Genomic DNA, 26,220 nt, shown 5'->3' on the forward strand with positions numbered 1-26,220 from the left:
ACAGTAAAAGGGAGCGAAAATAGCCAGACAGGTATCAGGCGTTAGTAGCTCAAGATGGTCAACCTGCCAGCGTCAAGGAGGCAGTTCAGCATCAAGTCTGGCGAGATGCAATGGTGGAGGAGTATAACTCCATAATGGTAAACGATGTCTGGGAGGTGGTGTCAAGGCCTCAAGACAGGTCTGTGGTAGGTTCAAGATGGATCTACAAGATCAAATATGCTACGGACGGTAGTGTTGAAAAATACAAGGTTAGGATTGTGGCTAAGGGGTATGCTCAAAAGGAAGGGATTGACTATGAGTCAATATCAGGCCAAATATTTGCTACGTTGTCAACACCCTCAGTTAGTTCATGGTGGAACCAAAGAGGGCTCACTGGGCAGCAGCCAAGCACGTTCTCAGGTATTTACAGGGAACAGTTGATTATGGGCTCTTGTACAACAAGGGGAAGGATATCAAGTTGAGTGGATTTACTGATGCAAATTGGGCAGGAAGTTCAGTGGATTGGAAAAGTACCTCTGGGTACTGTTTCAACATTGGATCAGGAATAACCTCCTGGTGCAGTAGGAAACAGAAGTTCGTGGCTCTGAGCTCGTCTGAGGCAGAATATATGGCAGCAAGCACAGCTTCGTGTGAGGCCATATGGCTTAGAAAATTGTTGGTAAACCTATTCAGAAGAAATATGGAGGCGACCAGGATCATGTGTGATAATCAGAGTTGCATCAAACTCTCTAAGAATCTAGTATTTCATGATAGGTCAAAGCATATTGATATCCGGTGTCACTTTGTCAGAGATTGTGTCCAACGAGGAGCTGTACAGTTGAGCTACACTCCTACAAGGGAACAAGTGGCAGATATCCTCACCAAGGCCCTTGGAAAGTCAAAATTTGACTACTTCAGGGAAAAGATGGGGATGGTAAAGAACCCCTTTCAAAAGTAGTGTGTTAGTAGCACGAATGAAGAGGGAGTTGCAGTGCAGATGCAGTGTTGGGAGAAAGGACCAACAGCAGCACAAATGCAGAGGGAGTTGCAGTGCAGATGCAGTGTTGGGAGAAAGGACCAACAGTAGCACAGATGCAGAGGGAGTTGCAGTGCGGATGTAATGTTGGGAGAAAGGACCAGCAGCAGCACGGATGCAGAGGGAGTTGTCGTACAGATGCAGCAGTAGCAGTAGTAGAGTCATGGGCAACAGTACAGGATGTTGGGCAGGAAGGCCTAGCATCAGCATAGGTACCGATGCCGGATGATCAGAGTAATACTCAGTGAGGAGTATTGCTAGAGCACAGTCCTCGCTAAGAGGGAGTGTTGATTTGGGGTAGCATCAGATGTGCTCTAGCCACGAAATTTGGTGGAGAGGTTGGGGAACGGAAGATCTCCAATACCCAAAGAGGGTTTGGGCATATTCTAAACAGATCAGGAGATATTAAAATAATTAATATTTTTAATGGAGTCCCTAGGTCTAAACTTTGGGAAAATAAAATATTAACGTGCATTAATATGAATCTGTGTTAGAATGGTCCAAAAGACATGGATCAAGCCAGATCTAATCTTAGTTGTTAATTAGGGACTTAATCTCGGCCGTTGAAATGTCAACAGAAAAAGTATAAGAGGAGGCTTGAGGGGCACTTGGAGAACACACTGAGGGAGACTAGTCAGTTAAATTTCTGGAGCGGGGTTTGCTAAGAAATTGAACCAGTGGTCTGGAAAGCAGTCAGGAGGCAGCAAGTACGGAACAGAGAGATGGGAGATCAGCACGGAAGAGGCAGACGCAGAGATAGAGGAAGCCACACAGAGGCAGCAGAGACTGCGCAAATCCAGAAGGGCCTATGTCATCCACGTAGAGGCTACAGGAGTGAGGCAAAAGCCCAGAGAAGCTACGCAAAGCCTCAGTAGGCTGATGCAGAGGGTTTCAGGCTATAGCAGAGGTCAATAGGGCCTACGCTGGGTTTAGAAAAGTACTGGAAGTTTGTCTATCTGTGGGTAACAAGTTCGGCAACCGTACAAGAAAATTGTTGAATAATAAAATCCTCCCTTGCTGCACCGTTTTTCCCACATTGGGTTTTTCCAGGGACATTAGTCCAAAATAACTGTGTCAATGTGTGCATATGTTTGTTTCTGTATTACGGTGTGATATCTGCAGCAATATTTATTTTAATGTTTGTTGAAGTAATTTCATGAATAACTTATGATAAAATAAGTAGAAAAAGTAAATCAGTTGCTGCAATGATAGAATTTTCACATTAGCAGGGAGGTACTTCCAAGACTAGGAAGTAACTCATCATCGTCATCACTACTCGCAACACTTGCCCAACTCTTGGCGCTCACCACTGCAGCAATCCTTGTAGCATGAACCACGCCTCTCGGAAGTGTCGCTATCATTGGAAGCATCTTGCTTCTTCTTCTTCTTCTTCTTCTTCTTCTTCTTCTTCTCATGTATCACTTTCCAATCCCTCCATGATTCCTTCTTGCTAGATGTGGAAGCACCCTTGCTTCCCACTGACCACACGCTCTTCTTAGGTTGCAAAGTCTCCCTCTGAATCTGCAAGCTCCCGCTAGAACTCGACTCCCTCTGAGTCTCTGGAACCTGGACCTTCTTCTCAGGAAAATGTACTTGTACCTCTGAAGCCTGCACTTGCAACTGCTTCTCTGGAACTTGCACCTGCTTCTTCTAACCATGATCTGTATGCTTGCCCGTCAACCTGTATAGACCATGCTCTCTAACTCTAAGCACAATCCCATCGGAGCTAGAGCCTCTAGGTCTGAGTCTTTCCCTCCCATCCTGGAACAAGACCTCAAACCCCTTCTTCTCGATCATCGAGACAGAAATCACGCTATATCTGAGCCCTGGTACAAATAGTACATTTTAGACCTGCATCACTCGTCCTGTCTCCATCCTGAATGGCACAATTCTCAATCCTCAGATCTCCTTCTAACTCTTGTCGCCCAACACCATGTGCAACTTCGAGTCCCATTCAGCTAGAGTCTCAAAAACCTCCTATGACCCTGTCATATGTTTCGTTGCACCATTGTCCACGTACCATCCATCCTCATCGATAGTACCCTGCAAGAAATGAGAGATCATAGCAAAGTCCTCCTCCAAACTCCTGGTGAGAGCATCTATCTCAACAGAAGTGGAAACACCGACGACCTGCTTTTCGTTCTTCTTCTCGTCATGTCCCTTCTTCTTCATCGGACATCTCGACTAAAAACGACCCATCTCGCCACAATTGAAACACTTGACTTTACTCAAGTCCTTCTTCTGCTTACTCATCATTCTTGCTGCAAGTGCCATGTCATCCTTTGAGGCCCTCTTCTTTGAATGAAGATCCTCGTTTCGCATCTCTTACTTAATGAAGTTGGCCCACAACCTATTCCAGTCTGGCAACTTCTCTCTGGCAACAATCCCTTTGATGAAGGGCTTCCATTCCTCGGTAAACCCTTTCAAAGCAATCCTCACCATATCTGAATCTGAACTAGTCACACCGACCGCAGCAAGCTCATCTTTGACCTGAGACAATCTTGTCAGATACGAAGTCACTCCTTCACTCGATATCATCTTGGTGGACTTCAACTTATTGTCCAATACCAATGCCCAGTTCTTTTTCTTATTCTGGAACAAATTCTGAAGAGCCATCCACATCTCATGTGTAGTGTTCTTCCTAGACAAACGAGGTATTAGGGAATCCTTCACACCATCAAGGATGATCAATCTCGGCCTCGTATCCAAATCCTTGTACCCTTCCAGCTCCTTTGGGTCAGTTGGCTTCTTTATGGCTTTCTCGGCAAACTCCCAACTCATGTTGACCTGCAAGACCAAATTGATCCTTTCCTTCCAGGGACTATAGTTGGACAACCCCTCCAACATGTCCTCATACCGGATACCAGCCTGCAACTACGACATTGTCACCTACAATGTGACCAAACGATGTCTCAAAATCAAGATATGGATCACAGAAGCCTAAATTCAAAAATTTCAACATTGTCACCTACAATGTGACCAACTCCCTCTTAAGTTGTACTTCGTTGTGCACAACTCTGATTCACTGACTTCCAAAGTAGCTCAAACACGCTTTGATACCATGTTGAATTTCCACGATCTTGGGTCTAGGTTAGAATCTTAGAATCTCTGACGCTACCAAACCAAGAATCTCAACAAGAACTACTTTGCACAATGGAAAATATAAAGCAGTAAATCACATATGCACAAGTATACGCATTTTTTAACAAATATTGTACAATAATTAACATTACAACCTAATCTTCGCTATATTAAACCAATCTGAATAATACAACAATCTAAGGTATACAAGATACAATGACAATCTTCGTTGCAGCTTCTATGTCATATCTTGTCCTGTCGGTGCTTCGCTTCCGTACTGTTCTCTAACTACCCTAGTCCTTCAAAGGACAACACATAGAGACTCCAAGAGGGCTGCCACCTAACACTGCTGCAAGTCACTTTTGCTGCATGTACATGGGTTGATCCAATTTGCTCTCTAGGTTGTCCAATACCTGAGCTCCAATCCGTCAATCTAGCAATCACTTTTGTCCATCAAAGTGCTGCACTTTAGGCACCAAACTTCACCCAACCTTCAACTTTCTTCATCACTTCAAGATTGCTTGTCTAGGGCTACTTTGGGTAGTCAACACACTGCCCTCCACCAGATCAATAGCACCCAATCCACTCACTGTGAAATCTGCTCCTAGTTGGGTTTTCTTCAAACCCAAGTCAACCCCAACAAATGTCTCTCACAGGCTACTTGTCAAACTGATCCAAATTGATCCTCACTGTAGAATCTGTCACTTGGTTAGGGCATCTAACCATCAAAGTTTCCCCTCCTCTTTGACTTCCACATACTACATTGTCCAAGCACTAGGACAGCCTTCCATCTAGCAACAATTCAACATAGAACTGTCAGTATACCTGTATCTTTGGGCTGGTGCCATTAATGTTGTATAGCATTAGGGTTAGGGCATTATTGCAAACCCTAACAGCCCTCACAAAACCATACAACAGTCCCTTTATTTGTTGTGGATTCCCCTCCTCTTTAAGCCCTTGGCCTACGCTACCTGTTCCTTTGCTCCAACACCCTCGAATACGCCTTACGGCCTCCTAACTTGCCTAGAATAGGCCTATGGTGGCTCTAATGTGACCATAGGGCCTGCGGCTCACCCAAACAAGGATATGCCACCCTCAAACCAGCACCAAATCTGCCCAAAAATGCTCGAAATGCTCTGTTGCTCCTCGGCCTCCTCTTCTTGTGCTGTGGCTTCCAGAGGGGTTCTTTTCACTATGAATGTTGCAGCTGGTTGAGGAAAAGGACTCACATGTGTTTAATTTATACCCTACACATGTGGCTCCAACACATTCATACCAACTGTCAACAAGTCTTCTTTCCCAAGTCGACTTGCACAAATCATGACAGCGACATTTACAAATTCATATCTCCATTTCTACAACTCGGAATTGGATGATTTTTGTTGCGTCGTATTCATCTCTACGAGCGCTATCATCCTCATCCATCACATGTCGAAATGTGCCCATGGTTTTGTCCCATATCACGATGGGGAAAAACCCAACCTTGGGTTCCAAGCCCACAAGTGACTCTTGTGGCGCTTTGCCCTCCAAACCCCAAACCCTAGGGCTTGGAGTACCTCCCAAGCTACTCAAAAATCAACAAATAGTAGTGGGTTTAGAAACTTGTTAAATGTGCCACATAGGAATAGTCTCAATGACAGTCTACTTCACCTTCAGAACAGAACTAGAAGGTTTTCATAAACAACAATTTTGTCCCTAATTCATGCCACATGAAGTGAAGGTTGGCAGACTTCTTAGTTATTTCTAACGGGATGTAGTTTTTAAGCAACAGTAATTATAGGGTAAAGTCCAGTACTAAGGGTTATTGCTTTAGAAACTCAAGTGACAGAGAGAGGAGAAAATAAATGCCAACACTAAACAAGAGTATTTTTAGCAGTTATCTTTGGAAGTTAACATAAACAACTTTTTCATGCTAAAAGCTCATCCAAAATAGCAAGAAGTACAAATTTGGTGATCTGCACTCTTAACCAAGTTTACAAGTTTGCTTGTGTTTGTTTAGGCCCAACCCACATGTTTTGTCATGCTGATATAAATTTCAGAATGCATTTATTGCCAACATAAAGAGTGTTTCTACTATTTTTCACATTCATAACCGCTGATAATTCATGCAATAATTAATGCAAGCATTTAACACATAAGAGACTATTTTTGGTCAAGTTGACCCTAGAAAAACCCCACAGCCTCTTGGGGAAAACCAGTCTTCAAAGGAGGATTTTATTGCTTGAGAAAATTTAAATAAGTACATAAAACACAGTATTTATCTCCCTTTTTGCTGTAGCATTAATTGCACTCATTCTGGAAATCTGCAACCACTGAAATTTTAGATTTCCACAAATTTACATGCCCAGAAATTTAGCAAAATATCTCTGCCCAACTCCTTGTAATTAGTGCCCAAAATCTGCCTCGAAATCTGTGCTAGAAGCTGCCTCGAATTCTGTGCAAATGGCTGATTGTACCTCCTCGAAAATCATGCCAAACAACTGCTAAAACCTGCCTCAAAAAACGCACTGCCTGTAACTGACAGTCCCGAAATGTGTGCCTCAAATTTTGTGCCAAGCCAGCATTGATCCTCAAATTTTGTGCTGGTCTGCTCCTTGATTTTCATGCCTCCTGCCTCGATTTCTGCATTGTTCCTCCTCGAAATTCGTATAGCCTCTCTCTTCAATTTTTGTGCATCATGCTCCTTGAAAATCATACTGCAAGTACAGCTCTCCTCCTAGAAATTCGAGCCCTCCTTTTTCTGCTGCAATTTCTCCTCTTTGAAGTTTCTCTTTTCCTCTCTTCTCCTCAAGTTCTCTCTCAAGAGTGAAGTGAAGAATGATTTCCCTTTTCCTTTTTTTGTCTCCTTAGAAAAGATTGAATCCCTAAACCTAGGATCCAATGGCTGAGATTTCATCCTCAAGTCTCAAGATGTGTGGTTGAGATCAATTCTCCCAAATGACCCCCCTCATACTTTGGCCCCATCACTTAAAAGTCTCCTAGTATCTTTTTCAAGTTGTGTACCTTTTCTAATTTTTCACCTTACTTTAATATTAGAAAAGTACACTTAGTACTTTTCACATAAAGTCACTTTATAAAGTACAAGTGACTTTAATATTACATGGTACATGGTACAACACTTCTATGTACCTTTTCCACCCATTACATTAATATAACTCATAAATGTTATTGAGACAAAATTAATTTATGTGCACGCTAAAAAGAACAAAATCCTAGTAACACCTCTCCTTGGTACTATTTTCAACAAAAGACATCCAAACAGCAAAGTAAACCTAGTGAAAATCAAGTCAGGCATACCGTTTTTTCTCTGTTACACGGGAACCGCTCCCAAGAGTTGGGAAACCCGTTCCAATGGTTCCCACGCTCCCGGGAGCTTTGGAACTGTATGGGAACATTCCCTTTTCAGCGGGAGCTGCAATGGGAGCTTGGGAAAGTTTTGGGAGCTTTGAAGACTGTTTTTTTTGGAGTTCCAGCGTTCCCTGGGGTTGGAGAATACAAAGCCTGTAGAGAAATATGTTGAACTGCCCACAAAGCATGAGCCTAAGTTGAAACCTTCGCAGGTAGAAAGGCCAAGACATCCTTAGCACCAATATCCTTAATTGACAAACTCCAGCAATCCCTTGATGGGTTAAGGAAGTGTGTGGCACCTTGATGTACGGGTGATATCTGAGATGTCATGCTGATGAGTATTTCTTTTGTTGTTTATGTATATATATCGCAGAAGATTGTGTGTGCATATTGTATGCGGCAGTCAACGCTTAAACATCAGAGTTGCTTTACTTTTTCTCTTAAGAATAACTAGAAAAACATATGTAAAATCGTTCCTTTGTATTTTTAAGCCAGATTGTTTCTAAGACTCGCCATGTGTCATAATGAACTTGACATTTTAATATTTTATATATAAAAGGGAGCGACTCAGGGAAAGAGACACACAAAGAATATATTTATATATAAGAGAGATTATATATTTATTATTTATATATTTAAATTGATTTTAATATTTGAATATTTTGATTCAATATTAATTTTGATTATTATCTAAATTATATAATTAAAAAAATATTTTTGATATATTTTTAAATTTTTTTTATTATATGATATTACCACTCCCGATTAGTCGTTTCCTCTAAATTTTGGGGAAACCTCTAGCCATTCCCGACACCTATACCCAAGTTCCTAATGTTCCCATGTTCCAGAAACTCATGCAACATAGTGTTTTTTCCTTGGGGACAGCGGAACGATACCCGAAAAGTCCCCAAAATCTGCTCAGGACGGATTGGGAATGGCTTGGAGGCCCCCAAGTCCCCAAAAAATGGGCATTTCCCAACCCCTATAAAAGTCCTCGGCACGCGGAAATGTTGGGTATGAGAGATTTTTTGGAGGGGACGAGTGCCTGTGCAACATAGTAATTTTTCCATCCATCTTGGTTCAAAGGATGTGTGCCAGCCTCTTCTACTACACTATGTGTGAATCGGGCCAAAATGCACTACAACCCTAGATTTCTAAGTGGTAGAAAACAATTAAAAAAATGGCAAAGATTCCACTAAAGAATACAAAAAGACTAGTAAAAGGAAGTATATTGGAAATTGATGCTCATAGAATACACAATCTTGCAACTCAGTGTCTTTCATGCCACACCAATCTCTACCTCCAGTTTCATACCAATCATCTACTTCCTTCAAGCTCCCATCTTGTTGAGCTTCTTTGTCTTCTCATCCTCCTCAAACCTTCTAGAACCACAAGCCCTTTCCATAGCTATTTTGCTCTTAGCATCCAACCTTCAAACAATCAACCTGATCTCCTTCAAGTTTTGCACATTTAACTTCTTTATGCATCTCTTTCCTGTATATCTTGTCATATAATCTACACTTGTTCACGCACCAAAGATTTTGTGCATCCCTTTGTGTTGTGCTTTCAAAATAGTCTACCCTAGACCTTTTTTATGTGCCTTATCTGGAAATATGTGTTTCTTATACACATCTCTTCTAATTCCAAGCACATTCTCATCCTACACAAATCCCCACATTGTTTTCTTCAATGTTTAGCTACCCAAAGTTCAAAAAACTTTATTCATGCTCATTACACTCTTGCATCAAATTTCCTCTACAAATAAAAAACATGTGCATCCTCTTACATGTCCTGCACACTATCCTTGCCTACATTTGCCTTCCCATTGTGAAAACTCTCATATTCATCTATAGAAATATACATACATTACTCTATGGATCTACCTTTCCATTTCACAGAGTATTTCATATATGTTGCACCTCATCTCTAGAAAACCTCATTGAGCACTTCAACTTCTTGAGCCTTCTTCTTCGGTATTTGCTTGCGTAAATCAACCTTGAGGGCCTCATCTATTACATCCTCCTCTTCTGCCACATTGAACTCATAAAAATTTACTATATTGAATATAGATGAAATATCAAACTCCTTGGGTAATTCTACCTAGTATGCATTTTTCCAAACTTTTGTGTTATCCCATATCAGCCATTCTATCACAATTTCACTTTATTATATGCCATTGGGATAGTGCTCCTTCCTAAGATATAGCATAACTTTATTGCCAACTTCAAAAGATTATACCTTAGAGTGTTGCTCGCATCACATAATTCTCAAGTTAAGAACAATATGTTCTTGCACAGACAATTCTTCCATCAATTCAACAAATTCTTTAGCATTGTCCCTCATTTGTATTTCATTGGCAATCAACCAAGTCCACAACTCCTCGTGGTTTATGCTCTTACTTAATCTGAAATGGTGATCTTCCAATCCACTTGTTCATAAAACTATCATTTATGTAAAATAGGTTGAACGATATTGGCTTCATTCCTAGATTTTTCCATAATGTTCAAAACAGACTTAAGGAACCTCGTATCTAGATCCGATGTATATAGCATAACTTCACTTCCAACTTCAAAATATTATACCTTAGAGTGTTGCTCACATCACATAACTCTCAAGTTAAGAATAATATGTTCTTGAACAGACAATTCTTCCATCAATTCAATAAATTCTTTAGCATTGTCCCTCATTTGCATTTCATTGGCAATCAACCAAGTCCACAACTCCTCGTGGTTTATGCTCTTACTTAATCTGAAATGGTGATCTTCCAATCCACTTGTTCATAAAACTATCATTTATGTAAAATACGTTGAACAATATTGCAGCGTCATTCCTAGCTTTTTCCACAATGTTCAAAACAGACTTAAGGAACCTCGTATCTAGATCCGATGTAATGATCTTTGGTAATCCATGCAAATGTACTACTACCATGAAGAATAATTACAAGTAATAAGTCAAAACATCAGTCTTCTTACAAGGAACGAAACATGCCATCTCTGAAAACCTATTGACCAACACAAACAAAGCATCAAATCCTTCATTCATAGACCAAGCACAAAATCCATGGATAAACCCTCACAAAAGATCTCCAACATTGACAATGGCATATACGATCTTGTATTTTGAGTTGTATCCATTACCACAAAATTTAGCAAGACTAGTTCAAAGCCCCACTAGGCAATCTAAGTCTAATGGCAACAAAGAGATTAGCCACCATTGTCACCTCAGCAACCCCCCTCCTATTGTCTTGTGGTTGGATGTTATCCCTACAAGGGAGGCTTTTCTAGTAAAGCTTAGAGGTAAGAAAACTAGGATTACAAGCCAAATGGCGCTCTAAGGAACTTGCAGATAAATCACCTTGAAATGTCTTCAATAAGGGAGGGTTCAAGGGTGATAAGAGTCTAACGATTATGGGAGAAGGTACCAACAAAGCCTTGAAGACCATGATATGAGTTAAAAATGTTCAAGTGCACTTTCCACCAACCCCAATAAACTAAATAAAAGTCGTTAAAAGCTAGGGTTTTTATCCTATACAGATTTACAACATGCAATAACATATAACAATAAAGAAATACTCTAAACAATAAAATCAACAAAGCTTTAATGGCTATTAAAGAGGTAAGTAGCGATAGGTCAACTTTAGGTTTTTAAGGTTAAAAAATGCATAAAATAGACACAAACAGTAGATGTCATCCTTAAATTTGGGTGTAAACATGCAATAGATTCTAGATATTTCTTTTCAAGAATTAATAAATTCAACTTACACCTAAGGGGTAATAACATATAGGTCAAAGGACAATAGCTCAGGTGGAAGCTAGCGGTTTCAATTCCCCCTCTACCTGGGTTCTATTCTCTGAAGACATGTTAGCCCATGTGGCAAATATTTGTACAAGTTGAACATTCGTGTTGAGAAAAAAATCCTATAAGCCCAAAAGGGCGAGAATATTTGAATATCTTGAAATTGAGGTGAATAGTGGTAGTGGTTGTGATTCAATCCTAGGTCTTGCCCTGATTAGCCCTTTGAAGTTACCGATTCACTGATTGATGTGAAAAAAAGGGCAATAACATATAGGAACAAAAATGCTATTAGATGAAAATTTAAAACAAACCCTAACCCTAGTTACCAAAAAATAAAGGAAAAGAGAAATTTTAAAAGGTGATCCCACAACTAGACTATTGCCTCTATTCAATTGGGCAATGGAGCCAATTAGGGCAAAGGTCAATGATAAAAGGACTTGGATGGAGCGGGTGGAAGACTAAATAGCTTCTCTCAGAAACCCTGTTGACTTCTTTTAATACGAGATTAAGATCAAAGGATGCATGAAACAAGTTCATTTTATGGATTCTTGAATAACAAATTTTGAAGAAATGTAGAAACAAGGTTTCATGAAAGATTTTGCACTTTTTAATACGACGCAATATAAAACCTAATTTCAAAAAATAACATGCAAAATGAAAGAAAATGGCAATAAACTTACAACATTCAATCAGAAGTCACTTCATCAATCCAAAGACAGCCTCTCCATGCAAACATATACCTCCCAAGACAATTCACTCCATCAATGATCCATTGTGTCCAAGAGAAGAAGAGAAGATGAGGATGGACTCAGACTAATGCACCAATCTTTGATCGATTTCAACTTTGACACTTTAGGTTTTACTTATTTTGCAGCAAACTATTGTTCGGTGCTTTAAACCCAGTTCAGGTGCTTCACATTATAAACCACACAAAAAACAAATTTCATTTTAACCCTTGGCACCAAAGCGATAAACTATCAAAGCACATAAGACCTCGTGTTATGCCCAGCACTAACACATATCAAATGTCGATGAACCGAGAGTTTCACAATATAACATCTTTTTTGTATCAATGGTATAAGGCACCAAAAGGTCAACATATCCACAATCAACTAATGTCAAGATATCAGACCCAAGCTATATCAAATGATAGCTTTATTAAAAGCTTGATATGCACTGTTCCAATACAATTAAACTTACTTGCCAACAAAACTTCTATAGAAAGGTTTTGTCACTTGACAGTGATGACACCAGAGTATCAGCACTTTGACAAAACAGCAAGTGTCAAGTGCAGAATTTTGACGAGGAACCACGATATGAGAGCTTTGAAATCCAATAGAACAAGCTCAAGATATCGGTATGTTGCCAAAATAGAAAAGACAAAAGATTTTGTTCCAAAACATTGAGGCTCGATACAAAACTCTCCAGTGGAACCTTGACGATGGAAGATTGAATGCCAGTGGGACGGACAGTAGTTGACAGTGATATTTCCATCACTAATTCACGTTAACCTACGAAATGCAACATCAAACTAAAAAATTATGAAGTTTTTTTGTTTTATGGGATTTTCCCAATATATGTATAACTCTATAGTTGGAACCCTTTATAAAGGAACATTGCCTCGGGACAGATGGGCCACGTGTGAACCCCAAATTTGGGACCTTGACTAGAACCAGGACAAGTTAACAATGTTTAACAATAAATTGTTCCAAGAAGTACATTAAGCCCAATAATTCAACAAAGCAATATGCCATTAATGTGCACACGCATCTTTCAATAAATCAACAAAAAATTTACAAAATCTGATGTTTTATTGAAAATAAAAGGGGATGACAAATAAGAAGTCATATGCGCACAGTCTCCCTCTTTGCCTTCTTGGATCTCTTCTCTTTAATCTAATTTCAATGAAAAATCCATACATACAAATACTCTTGTACTAACAAATTCAATCTTTTTCCTCAATTATCCAACAATCTCCTAATTTGTTCTATTACATGGCAAACTAATTGATATGCATTAAAACCTCCTAATAATAGAGATTTTTTAGAACAATTATACCTAGAAAATACTAAATATTACAATTTAAATGAAAATTTGAGGAAACCGACTTCCTCTAGTAAAAATTTGTGGAAATCAACTTCCACTAGTAAATCATGAGTTTAATTGGTAAGATGCTCCTGCATCAAAAGACAACCAATGCACACTCACGCAAGAGAAGAGAGATTAGTGTGTATGATGATGATCAAATGAAAATGACTCCCTTCTATTTATATAGGGCAACCAAGTCAATTTGATTAATTTACAATGAAAAAGCCCTAAAACGTTTGTTTGAAGCATTCAGCACCTTGCTTGGTTTTACCTGTACTACTTCGGGCGGGCAAACACACTAGGAACTCATACTTCTTAGGTCGGTCGGGCCAGTTAGTTAATTAATTACCTTATACTGCGGCTCCACTAGCCAGTTACCTAAAGATAAATTTGAGTTCATGTGAGTTCTCGACTAGACTAATAGGTCACAATCCAACTTAAAAATAGATTTACAAATGACAAATCATAATAAAAATGACATAAATTGTTGAAAATTGGCAGCTCGGGGATGAATTTCTAAAATAGAAATTCTAAAAATAGAAAATCTCAAGAAAGTAAATTAGCTTGCATCAATTGGTAGTCAAGTATTGTTGATGAAAAATCACTTCTTATCATTAATCAATCATAATAGTTCAATCTCGACTTAATATTTTATCATCAATATTATTGTTATCCTCTTTATGATATTATTATTATTATTATTAAAAGAAATTTCAAGACACTCAATCATGACTCTCAATAATGTTCTCTTACACTCCTTATTGGCATGGTATATTCCTCTTACACTCTCTTTCACTCATGAAAGCACGTCATAAAAAGATTCTCTTACATTCAATAAAAGAATGTCATAAAAGATTCCTCTTACGCACTCTTTGATGCATATGTTACACTCTCTTAAAAGCATAAGTTACAAAGGCATGCATACCCTCCTTAATGGCATGAGTTACATTGCCTAAATGAGAATGAGTTACACTCCTCAAGGCATGCAAGATTCATCCATTGAAGGCATACATTGCCTCTCTCCATAATGGCTAAAGTTACTCTTGCTAAATTGACATATGTTACTTTCTCTCTTTGCATGTGAGTTACTCCTTTATGGCATGGATTTGTTGCTCCTCTTATATATATGTGTCTCATTCTTTCTCCCCTCACTACTTGTGCATTGTGAAAGAAGAATTCGAACTTGAGAAATAGTTGGAGAGAGTTGAAGAAAATTGTGAGAAAGAGACTTGCAGAGTAAGGGCAGAACTTGGTGAGAAAAAGTTGATTCATTGCTTCAGTGTTTTAGTGTTGATTCAGTTGAAGGGAAGGTTGATTTAATGTGTGTGTCTGTTGTTGCTACCAGTGATCTTCATGCTATAGCTTGTTGAGATTTGCGTGAACTTACTCATTCTCTTGATCTCTCATTGTACTTTGTATCTTTGTTGAACAATTGATTTCTAATAGACGAAGAATCTAGTTGGGTTTTACCCTTTGTGTCTCATTGTATTATTGGTTGTCTTCTATTGTGCATTTGATTTATGTTTTATCTACAATTGCTCATCTAATATTGCAGCATAAAGAAGTTTTGTAATAAGTGATTGTTACAGCATAGAACATTAGAGTTTCAACATGGTATTAGAGCTTTGGTGAAGACAAGTCCAAGAAGATAAGAGTTGTCACTCCTTCCTTACTGTTGAAACCTTATTTGTTGTTCCTTACTGCTAAAATTTTGTTGGGAATCACGTCGTTAAACCAAAACCCGTAGGTGTTAGTCAACGATCGCATCGCCAAAGATAAGGATCCACGAGAAGCGGTTAGTCCATGTCAAGAAACACACAGGAAGCATTGGTTTATCCAATGTCCAACAATCTCCCCGCACCCCCCCAACACGAGTTGGGTGTGTATCGAACTCGTGACCTATGCTCTGCCACTTGTTAGGAATCACGATTGTCGTTAAACCAAAACCCGCAGGTGTTAGTCAATGATCACATCGCCAGAGATAAAGATTCATGAGAGGCAGTTAGTCCATGTCACAAACACAAGGGAATTGTTGGCTTATCCAATGTCCAACAAATTTTATTGCTGAAATTTACTACGGAAATTTTACTACTGAAATTTAATGCTATTTTTACTGCTGAAATTTTACTATTGACGTTCTTATAAGATTCCAAGGAACCCAAGATATGATAGTAATTTTGTAATTAAGGTGTTGCATGTGTTTAATAGTTGTGGTTTTGGTACGCGTTGATGCATGCAGAAGTAAACAGTAGTTTTTCTTTTGTTTATGCATGTGCAAGAAAGTGATCTTAAAAGAAAGTATAATGCATAGAAGGTTATGAAAGAATAACTGATAGAAATTGAATGTTGAAGATAAGGGGATTTTGATTCTCTCACATTATATGAGAAAGGTCATAATCTTATGGATTTTGGTAATTTTGATATTAGAGTTTACTGACAATAGTGATTGTAGAAAGAATCATGACTTTGTAAAAGATGGAATGATAGTTTTCTAAACTAACCTCTTTTGCAGCGATCAAAGATAGATTATAACTAATATCATTGCAGGCAATGAAGTCAATATATACAATTATTATTACATGCCTTCACTCTGGGATCAAGATTTGAAGATCTTTATAAAATCAATGGAAGATTTATCCATGTATTGATTCATGATAAGTAATTATCAATGTAAACTATGGCACTGAAAGCTCACTCATCTTCACTATAAAACATTACCTCATGTGAGAAATATGGTTTCTGAAATGCCTGAGATTAGAGTGGATCAAGATGGTGTTTGTCAAGTGGTGTTCAAGAGCATGCATTTCTTCTGACAATGACATATCACTGATGGACAATGGTAACTTATAGAGGTCAGATCAGAGGGCGCTAACAGCTTCCTTCAATCCCCATTAAAAATTAAGTATTTTCAAGTCTTATGTTGTTTCTTTGTGTGATTGCTTTTGTTTAGATTTATCTTTTTAGATCAATGGTTATTCTTCCTACATGAGTATTTGAATGATTCTTTCACTAACTTCTTTATGAGAATGCAATCAAGCAAAACAAACCCTGAAGATCATCAAGATGCAGAATAGTGCAGGAACAGTAAACTCGAAGAGGAAATTGGTGCAGGATAATGAAGGAGCCACTCTCACATCTATAAAAGAAAGAAAGACATGTCTCATCACCAAGGATACTTTCATTATGTTTATTTACTTTGCTACTATTTCTCTTGCTCTTGTTCTGGGATCAATAGGTACATTAGATGAATGTGAGAACCAAGTCCTTTGTATCAATATTGAGGAAGACGTCGAGCCATCCCATGACTTGAGTGGACATGAAGTTGACAAGAGCTCAAGACTTCTACAAAGAAGTTGGAATCAGGAAAGAGACCACACTACCATATAACCCAAATCAAAATGGTGTGACTGGGATAGAGAATAGAACTATCATGGAAAGCAGTCAAAACTATGTTGCATGATCGGAAACTACCAAAGTTTTTATGGGGAGAAGTTGCTAACACAGTTTTCTATGTTCAAAATAGATCTCTTCATCGTGCCCTAAACAACAAGACTCCATAAGAAGTATTCTCTAGTGAAAAACACGAGGTTGGGCACTTGAGGATCTTTGGTTGCCCTATCTACTTCCACGTGCCAAAAGAAAAGAGGACCAAGCTAGAATCTCCAGGTACAAAAGGTATGTTTGTTGGTTATTGTGAAATTCTAAAGCTTACAAAATATATGTCCCTAGACAAAAAAATATAGAGTTTAGCAGGGATGTAACATTTCATGAAGATGCAACTCTTGGAAAGGCAAGAGACACTCATCTTCCTCCTGCTAATGTTGATAGTCAAGATGATGCATTTGAGATACAAGAAAATCCTAAGTCTGAAATTGATCATGTTGATGAACCCATAAGGCCCATGGATCCTTTGGATCCTCGTCCATGTGATCCTCCTGTTAAAAGGAGACCTTTATGGCTTTGTGACACCATTCAAGATGTTGATAAACATGTTGCTCCCAAAGGAACCTTCAAAGAAAGCAAGAAACCATGTCGGTTCCAAGGATATGTTGTAGCCATGAGCAACATTATTCAAGTTGAACCATGCATTTTTGAAGAAGTTGTGAAGGCTCGAGTGTGGAAAGATGCAATGGCTGAAGAATATGAGTCCATCATTCATAATGATGTACGAAAAGTGGTTCCAAGACCACAAGGTAAATCTGTTGTGTCTTCTAAATGGCTGTATAGAATTAGACATGGTGCTTATGGCAATATTAAAAAATATAAAGCTAGATTTGTGGCCAGATGATTCTCTTAGAAAGAGGGAATAGACTATAATGAAATCTTTGCACTTGTTGCCCATTATACAACCATCTTATCAATTGTGGCGCTAGCTACTAGCCAAGGATGTTCCCTTCACCAAATGGATGTGAAGACTGCTTTTCTGCATGGCTTATTCAAGGAAGAAGTATTTGTGGAACAACCAAAAGGCTTGGAAGTACATGACCGGAAAATTCATGTGTGTGGACTGAAGAAAGCCCTCTACGGTTTGAAGCAAGCTCTAAGAGCTTGGTATGTCTGCATTGATAGCTTCTTGATGAAGCTTGGTTTTACTAGAAGTAATGTTGATCCAAATGTTTACATCAAGACAGTGGAAGGTATGTCTTTGATTTTGATATTATATGTTGATGATTTATTTTTTACCTTTGGTGAACCTCTTATCCTCTAATGTAGGAGAGAGTTAGCTTCTGAATTTGAAATGAAAGATCTTCATTTGATGCACTACTTTCTAGGTCTTTAAGTATGGCAAAAACTTGGTGAGATTTTCCTTTCTCAAGGAAAATATGTTGTCAAGTTGCTAAAAAGATTTGGTATGACAAGATGTAAATCCATGAATACTCCAATGGAGATGAACTCCAAGAAGTTGTGTGGTGAAGCTGCACGTCCTGATTTGGAAAATCCTTCTGAGTATCGACAACTGATTGGGGCATTGATGTTCTTAGTGAACACTACACCAAACATATGTTTTGAGATCAATACTCAAAGCCAATATATGATTAAACCATCCCTTGAACACTGGATTGTTGCAAAGCATGTGCTAAGATACCTACATGGGACCATCAATCTTGGATTGAAATATATTATCGGAGATGTAAGACTACTTGGGTATTATGATGTTGATTGGGTCAGTAACTCTACTAACAGAAAAAGCACATCTAAGTGTTATTTTAGCTTAGGATCTGCCATGATATCTTGGACGAGCAAGAAGCAAAAGTTTGTAGCCCTCAGCACGGCTGAAGTTGAGCACATTACTACTGCTAGCATGGCTAGCTGTGACATAGTATGGCTGAGGAAGCTCTTTGGAGAGTTGTTTAAGCATGTTCTTGACACAACATTAATTTACTATGACAATAACACTGGGATTCGACTTGCATAAAATCTCATGTTTGATGACAAGTCTAAGCATATTGAGATCAAATATCACTATATCTGGGATATGGTGTAGAGAGGTGCAGTAAAACTCCATCACATAGCAACTGATGACCAGATCGCTGACATTCTTACTAAGCCTGTGTTGAAAGGGAAATTCTTGCTTTTCAGAGAGCAGCTTGGACTAATAAATGTGACCCTTCCTAGAGAGGGTGGTCATGGATGATGAGCATTGGTTGTGTGAGATCCTTGTCATGTGTTGACAAGTGGATCCCCCAAGTAGAGATGAGACTTGGTTGTGTGAAATCCTTGCCAAGTGGGTTATCCCCCCAAGAAGAGATATGACTTGGTTGTGTGAGATCCTTAACAAGTGGGTTATCCCCTGAGCTGAGATGAGACTTGGTTGTGTGAGATCCTTGTCAAGTGGGTTATCCCCCCAAGCAGGATGTGACTTGGTTGTGTGAGATCCTTGACAGGTTGATCCCCCCAAGCAGAGATGAGACTTGGTTGTGTGAGATCCTTGTCAAGTGGGTTATCCCCCCAAGCAGAGATGTGACTTGGTTGTGTGAGATCCTTGACAAGTGGGTTATCCCCCCAAGCAGAGATGAGACTTGGTTGTGTGAGATCCTTGTCAAGTGGGTTATCCCCCCAAGCAGAGATGAGACTTGGTTGTGCGAGATCCTTGTCATATGTTAGCAAGTGGCAGTTCCCCAAAGTGAATATAGGGTGATGGATGAATCCCCCCTATGATGATTCTTCTTCATTAGAGTGAGCCATCATTGTTCCAAATGATACAGAGCAAAGATGAGCAGAGAAAGCAGAGATCTTTATTGAAAAAAGAAATTCCTCATTAATTGTAGAAAATTGCCAACTCAGAGATGAATTTCTAAAATAGAAAGTCTAAAAGTAGAAATTATAAAAATAGAAAGTCTAAAATAAGAAAGTCTCAAGATAGTAAATCACCTTGCATCAATTGGTAATCAAGTATTGTTGATGAAAAATCACTTATTATCATTAATCAATCATAATAGTTCAATCTCGACTTAATATTGTATCATCAATATTATTATTATCCTCTTTATGATATTATTATTATTATTAAAATGAATTTCAAGACACTCAATCATGGCTCTCAATGATGTTGTTTCACTCTCATTATCGGCATGGCATATTCCCCTTACACTCTCGTTAATGCTCTTACACTCTCTTTCACTCGTTAAAGCATGTCATAAAATATTTCTTACCTTCTCTTACACTCAATAAAAGCATGTCATAAAGGATTCTTCTTACACACTCTTTAATGCATATGTCACACTCTCTCTTTAAAGCATAACTTACAAAGGCATGTGTACCTCCTTATTAGCATGAGTTACATAGCCTAAATGGGAATGAGTTACACTCCTCAAGGCATGCGAGTTACTCCTTTATGGCATGGATTCGTTGCTCCTCCTATATATATGTGCCTCATTCTTTCTCCCCTCACTACTTGTGCATTGTGAAAGAAGAATTTGAACTTGAGAAAGAGTTGGAGAGAGTTGAAGAAGATTGTGAGAGAGAGACTTGGAGAGTAAGAGCAAAACTTGGTGAGCCAAGGTTGATTCAGTGCTTCATTGTCTCTCTATTGATTCAGTTGAAGGGAAGGTTGATTCAGTGTGTGCATTTGTTGTTGCTACAAGTGATCTTCATGCTATAGCTTGTTCAGATTTGGGTGAACTTACTCATTCACTTGATCTCTCATTGTACTTTGTATCTTTGTTGAATAATTGATTTCTAATAAAAGAAGAATCTGATTGGGTTTTCCCGTTGTGGGTTTTGCCCTGGTCATTGGACCTAAATTCTTTGTCTCATTGTATTCTTGGCTATCTTCTATTGTGCATTTGATTTATGTTCTATCTACAATTGCTTATCTAATATTGTTGCATAAAGAAGTTTTGTAATAAATGATTGTTACAACATAGAACATTAGAATTTCAACATAATCTTTCACACGTGTGGGAGGAAAGGCTCTCCAACATAATAACATCATCCCCCAAAAATGGGCATCTCCATCAAGCATGTGAAAATGTGTCCAAAAGTGCTCCTCACTCCAAGGTTCATCATCAAAATGCATGGTCACATCTCCAAGAACCATCTCCTCCACCAAGACGTCACCATCAAGAGGGCTCACGTCACCTTCCTAGCGGATGCATGGGTGATAAGAAATCCCTAGGATCAAGTTTTGGCATCAAAACATGGTATGTTACTCCTTCCAAACCATCTCAAGTGGTCTCCATTGTCATCTAGGCTCTGGAATAGGGAAACGTCCATCAAGCAAGTGCATGCCCAATTGGGAGCATCCTGAGTCCATATGAGCACATCATCAATCACGCCAACACATTGGTTTCTTGGCTCAACATTTCAACATCTAGAAGTGTAGCAAGGAGCATGCATCCATGTGGAAGCTCCACAAAGCACAATGTACATCTCAGGAGGGATCATGTTAGGGCTGCGATGTCAAATCATAAATGTGCTCTCAAAGCTAGGCTAGATGCCCTCTTCACTGTGCTAGAAAGGTGTAAAGCCATCCCTCAAGGATCACTAGGTGGTATCCATTGCTGCAAGAGTGTTAAAGGATCACTAGGCCATAGCAATGATATTGTTACCCCTCAATTCATCAGTGGATCACTAGCTAGGTAAAATTTTGACCTTATGATGTTCCCAATTATTTGAGAAATGGGATATCTAATACGTCCCCCTCCTTACATATCACAAATCAAATGAATCAAACTCATCAACATGCTAACTCACCATTCCTACAATTCAAACACAAGCCTTATGGAGGACACATGTCCAATGCAAGTTGGACTCATGGCAAGGACACCCTAACAAGTCAAGGTTGTGGGACAATAAAAAAATGTGCCCAAACTATTAAAGGGGTGTTTCACCCTATTTTAGAAAATCCTTCATCAAAACTTTAGCAAAGAAGGAGAATTCAAATAGAAAACGAGATTAGTTACATTTGGTGCATCTACACACTACCATTATTTTGTTGCATTTATCATTTCTCAAATAATAGCATTATTTTGCAATAACCTTACTGAATTTATGGCCCCACTATCTATGGTGTATTCTTGACGCTTATGTTTGATCATTCAAGGATGTCTATTTTTAAGTTTTTTTACTATTCAAAAAAATTATGTCTTCATGTCTATAATTGTATTTTATAATCCTCCCTATATCATTTCAACGGTCTACATGTCTTGTATTAGATACTCAAATCCCCATATCAACCTGTCATGTGACTTGGGTTTGAGAATCTTTGTGTGTCCAGTGATTAATCAAGGCCAACACACAAAGTTCAGATTAGCAAGATCCAAAATTTTAAAATGGCATGTACCAACTGTGTTGTGGGCGAAAGACAATTAAACCTCTAATCTGAGAAATACCTTTAGCTAAGTCATGTTGGAAGATTCATGACAGAGATTTGTCAATTAGAGATTCACCCTTGATAGAAATTGCAAAATATTGGTTTGGAGTTTGGAGCCGGTGGTCTCTGGCAATGTGTCAAGTATCAAGACCATAGCTTTATATGTTTAATGGCATAATTGACATAAGTGGCTACCAGGAGACATTAAGGAATGCTCTGCCAAGGCTCAATCAGACTGCATTACCTCTCTGGAAGCAGTGAGGTAAGTGAGTTTCTCTTTGTGTCTGCATATTTTTATTCATATAAGAAGTATTTTTCAAAAACACATGAAAACTATATATGGTATGCTTTATGAGCCTTGATTCAGTAGTCCAACCATTTACTAGGTCGCAAAAGGCAATAATCTTCCATTATAAAGATAAATATATCATTTTATTTAGATATGATAAAGAGCAATCTCCTGACAAAAATTGATAATAAATTTTCACAAGACTCAGCAGAACATATGTACAAACAACTAGAACTAGCAAAGCTTTTGTCCGGCAACCCTCATGCTCAGAAAAGGACAAACCAGATTATGTAAAATTTATAGAAATAGTGTTTGTACTAGTTACTTGAACAGCCTGAAACTCAAAACGTATACAAAGGCAACTTTTGATCACTACCCTGAATTCCTAATTTGTATCATGAACTGAATTATTAAAATAAATAGTTAGTATTATTTACCAGAAAACTAACATACCAGAAATGCGTTTGAATTGCTGTTCAACGTTTAGGTTACTAAAACAAAGGAAATAGACGAGGGAAATGGTCATGATGTGTTTCAGGGACATAATAAATTCATAAAACTGAGTTTCAGGGCTGCAGAACCATCTCAAGCGCATTTCACCAACATTTCAAAATTTATAAAACAACCAAAAAGGCCCACATTTTGGCCCTAAAAAGGGGGAAAATATTTTTAATAAGTCGAATAAATAAAATAAATCAGAAAAGTGAAACATTTTGGTAATTATAGTAAAAGGAAGATAATTTAGAAGGAATTGAATATGCATAATAAATATATATCGTAAATGTCATTTTGACATTGTATTGCATCCTGCCTTTCCAAAACCCTCTTGTATCTACTTCCCCATTTACATATTACGTTCAGTGCAACTGAGCCAAAATGTATGATCCACTAATGTTGACATTGATACCACTGCAGAATAATGAGCACATCATAGATCACAACAAAAGTACTTAACAATATATAATGGGATTCACTCATATAATATATGCAGTGCAACTAACATAAACCATTTTACATTTTAAAGCTTTCCCTATCATCAATGTAAAACTAACAAATGACGTGAAACACATTATAAGCAATAATAGCTACTAAATAAATCACAGCACAAATATTTGAAATGAGCAAGGTTAAGCACTCACTACTATGTATACGACCATATAAGAACCTTTCGCCTCTCCAATACTCTAAAGGTCTTGATCTTATTCTTGTACTCCGCCTTACACCGCTTTTCCATAAAGTCCCTGCCCCTATAGAAAGAAAGAAAAAAACCATCAAGTTACATCGCAACAATCAAGAATTTTGCATCTACATATAACAACAACTCACAATAAACTTAGAGAATGGAAAAAGTTCAAAAAGATCCACAAAAAAACTACATAACTATTCCACTGAAGCCATACTTATTAGCCTCTTCAAATCAAAATGAGAGCACAATATTAAATGGAACATACCTGCAAGACTTTGTCGGCGTTGATAATCAGATTTTTTCTTGTTCTTTCTGTTATCTTCAATTCCCTTGGATACAATTTGATCTCCCTCATGAACATCACAATTACTTGTAGTTGCATTATTCTTGGATTGCCTTTTAATCTTAAGTTTATTACAAGAAACACAAGTGAGTGTCACTAAATAAAATAGTAAAACATTAACAAAAATTTCTCAAGATATACGACAACAAGACAATAGTTGAGGAAAATATAAACATAACATATTGAGGCATTAAAAGAATTTATCAAGCATCGACGAACAAATGTATATGCCAGGCTTCTTAGAAGTGTTCTCTAGTGTTTACGAAGTCCGTCCACCCTCAAGAATTGTTTTCTTCCATTAGTATTCCAATTTCTTTTATTACTACCTAAAAAGAAAGCGAGTTTTCTAATTTTAAAAGTAGTAGTTTATCCTTTAAATAAAAGCCATGCATAGCCACCTTGAGAACTAATTTGACAGTGGCATATAATATTGCCTTACAACAATGGCAACAATATTTGCAATGCACAACTATTATGGAGAATTCAAAGAAGTGTAGCTAATAGTAGGACACCTCATGAGCTTATCAAGCATACTTATTGCTCATTAACAAAGTATCAAGTGCCTATAGGCTGAGCTTCACCCTAGTGTATTAATATACCAGCTTGGGATATCCAATCAAGTGATCTAAACAAATCTGCATTTCACTAGATGTTTTGTTGAAGTTTGTGGTAGCTTCAAAAGGTCTTTTGCATAGGCTTGGTGTTTTAGCATGTGGGAGATGATTTATTGCCTCGCTAGGTGCTTGCTTGGTGTAGTAAGTGATTTATATCTTATTTCCTAAGTCTAGCTTAGGAAAAGGATAATAAATAAGTCAATTAATTATTGTGGACTAATAAGTCATTTTCTAAGGATAAATAATTTAATTATTTAAGTGACTTGGAAAAAATCTCAATCATTGATCTCCAAGATGTTCTAGAAGAAAGATTAGGGTTACAAATTTGAACATAATGAAGACTATAAAGGAAGCCTAGCGAAGAGGTGAAGGTACCCAAGAACTCAAGAGAGTGAGTCATCACAAAGGGAGTGATTTGCTCTAGTGCAAGTGGCTCAGTGGACGGAGTGCAGAGGAGGAGAAGTACGGGAGAATTGAGGGTGAATCCAAGACGCCAAGGTGAGGAGATTGCAAGGTCGAGTTGTTGGAGGAAGGTCGATTTGATTTGGAGAAAGTCAAATTGCTAGGGGGGCAAGTTTTTCCTGAGGCACAGTGATAGCGCACAGAGAGGGCGCAATTTGATTTGCTAGCTAATTGATTGAGCGAAATCTCTGCAAGCCAATTTCTTGCAAGGGCCGATTTCCAGGTGACCAAATTCCTTGGGTCGAATTCATCCTCTGGGGGCCAACTTACAAGTTCCAGTCATTTTATTTTTCCTTGTATCTTTGTGGGTCGAAAACACAGAGTTTCCAAATTAATAGAAGACAGAGAATTATTGTGGGTGAATATTTTTGCAATGCGTGATTGATCTCTCTGGTTTAAATTCTATTGCATATATTCATTTCTAGAAGTTAAAAATACCAAGGTTTTCCAGATTAGTAGATGACGGAGAACTGTTGTGGGTGAATATTTTTGCAATGTGTGATTGATCTCTCCGGGTTAAATTCTACTGCATATACCCATTTCTAGAAGTTAAAAATACCTAGATTTCCAAATTAATAAATGATGGAGAATTGTTGTGGGTGAATATTTTTGCAATGTGTGATTGATCTCTCTGGTTTAAATTTTATTGCATATATTCATTTCTAGAAGTTAAAAATACCGAGGTTTTCTAGATTAATAGATGACGGAGAATTGTTGTGGGTGAATATTTTTGCAATGTGTGATTGATCTCTCTGGTTTAAATTTTGTTGCATATATTCATTTCTAGAAGTTAAAAATACAAGTGATTTTATTTTTCAGTAATTAAGTATTTATTTGGCTAAATAAATAAATTGTTGGGAATAAAATTAATTGTTGTGAGAAAATAAATCTGGTTTTATTTCGAAATTTAACATGGTATCAGAGCTATCTAAGGAATCTAAGAGAGAGATCTGAGATCACGAGGGTTTGCAGCAACAAGTTTCCTTTTTACGACAGAAGAATTATTTTCTTAAAAGTTTATAGTTGGGTTTTGTGGTCGATGTCGATTTGTGAAGATGGCATCTTTGGGAAATCTATGATATGACAACAAGTTGCATGGTGCTGCAAATTTTAGTCCCTAGAAGGAGATAATTACCATGATTCTGAAGATAAATGATCTGTGGGATCTCGTAAACTAAGATATT

General features: G+C 38.0%; 1 protein-coding gene across 3 annotated transcripts in view; it reads right to left on the bottom strand.

The window, feature by feature from the left end:
- LOC149229489 (uncharacterized) overlaps positions 1-26,220 on the bottom strand; it is an 81,149-nt gene that overhangs the window by 8,370 nt on the left and 46,559 nt on the right. For all 3 annotated transcript variants that reach the window (XM_089378668.1, XM_089378669.1, XM_089378667.1), the window contains 2 exons: positions 23,883-24,021; positions 23,571-23,678 (listed from right to left, as the gene is read on the bottom strand). In XM_089378668.1, coding sequence (XP_089234794.1) covers positions 23,571-23,678; positions 23,883-24,021 — 247 coding nt within the window. The remainder of the gene's footprint in view (positions 1-23,570; positions 23,679-23,882; positions 24,022-26,220) is intronic.

This window comes from Pinus tabuliformis, chromosome J, assembly GCF_031772625.1.
Source record: "Pinus tabuliformis cultivar Carrire ecotype Pingquan chromosome J, CPIR1, whole genome shotgun sequence".
NCBI classification, from domain to species: Eukaryota; Viridiplantae; Streptophyta; class Pinopsida; order Pinales; family Pinaceae; genus Pinus; species Pinus tabuliformis.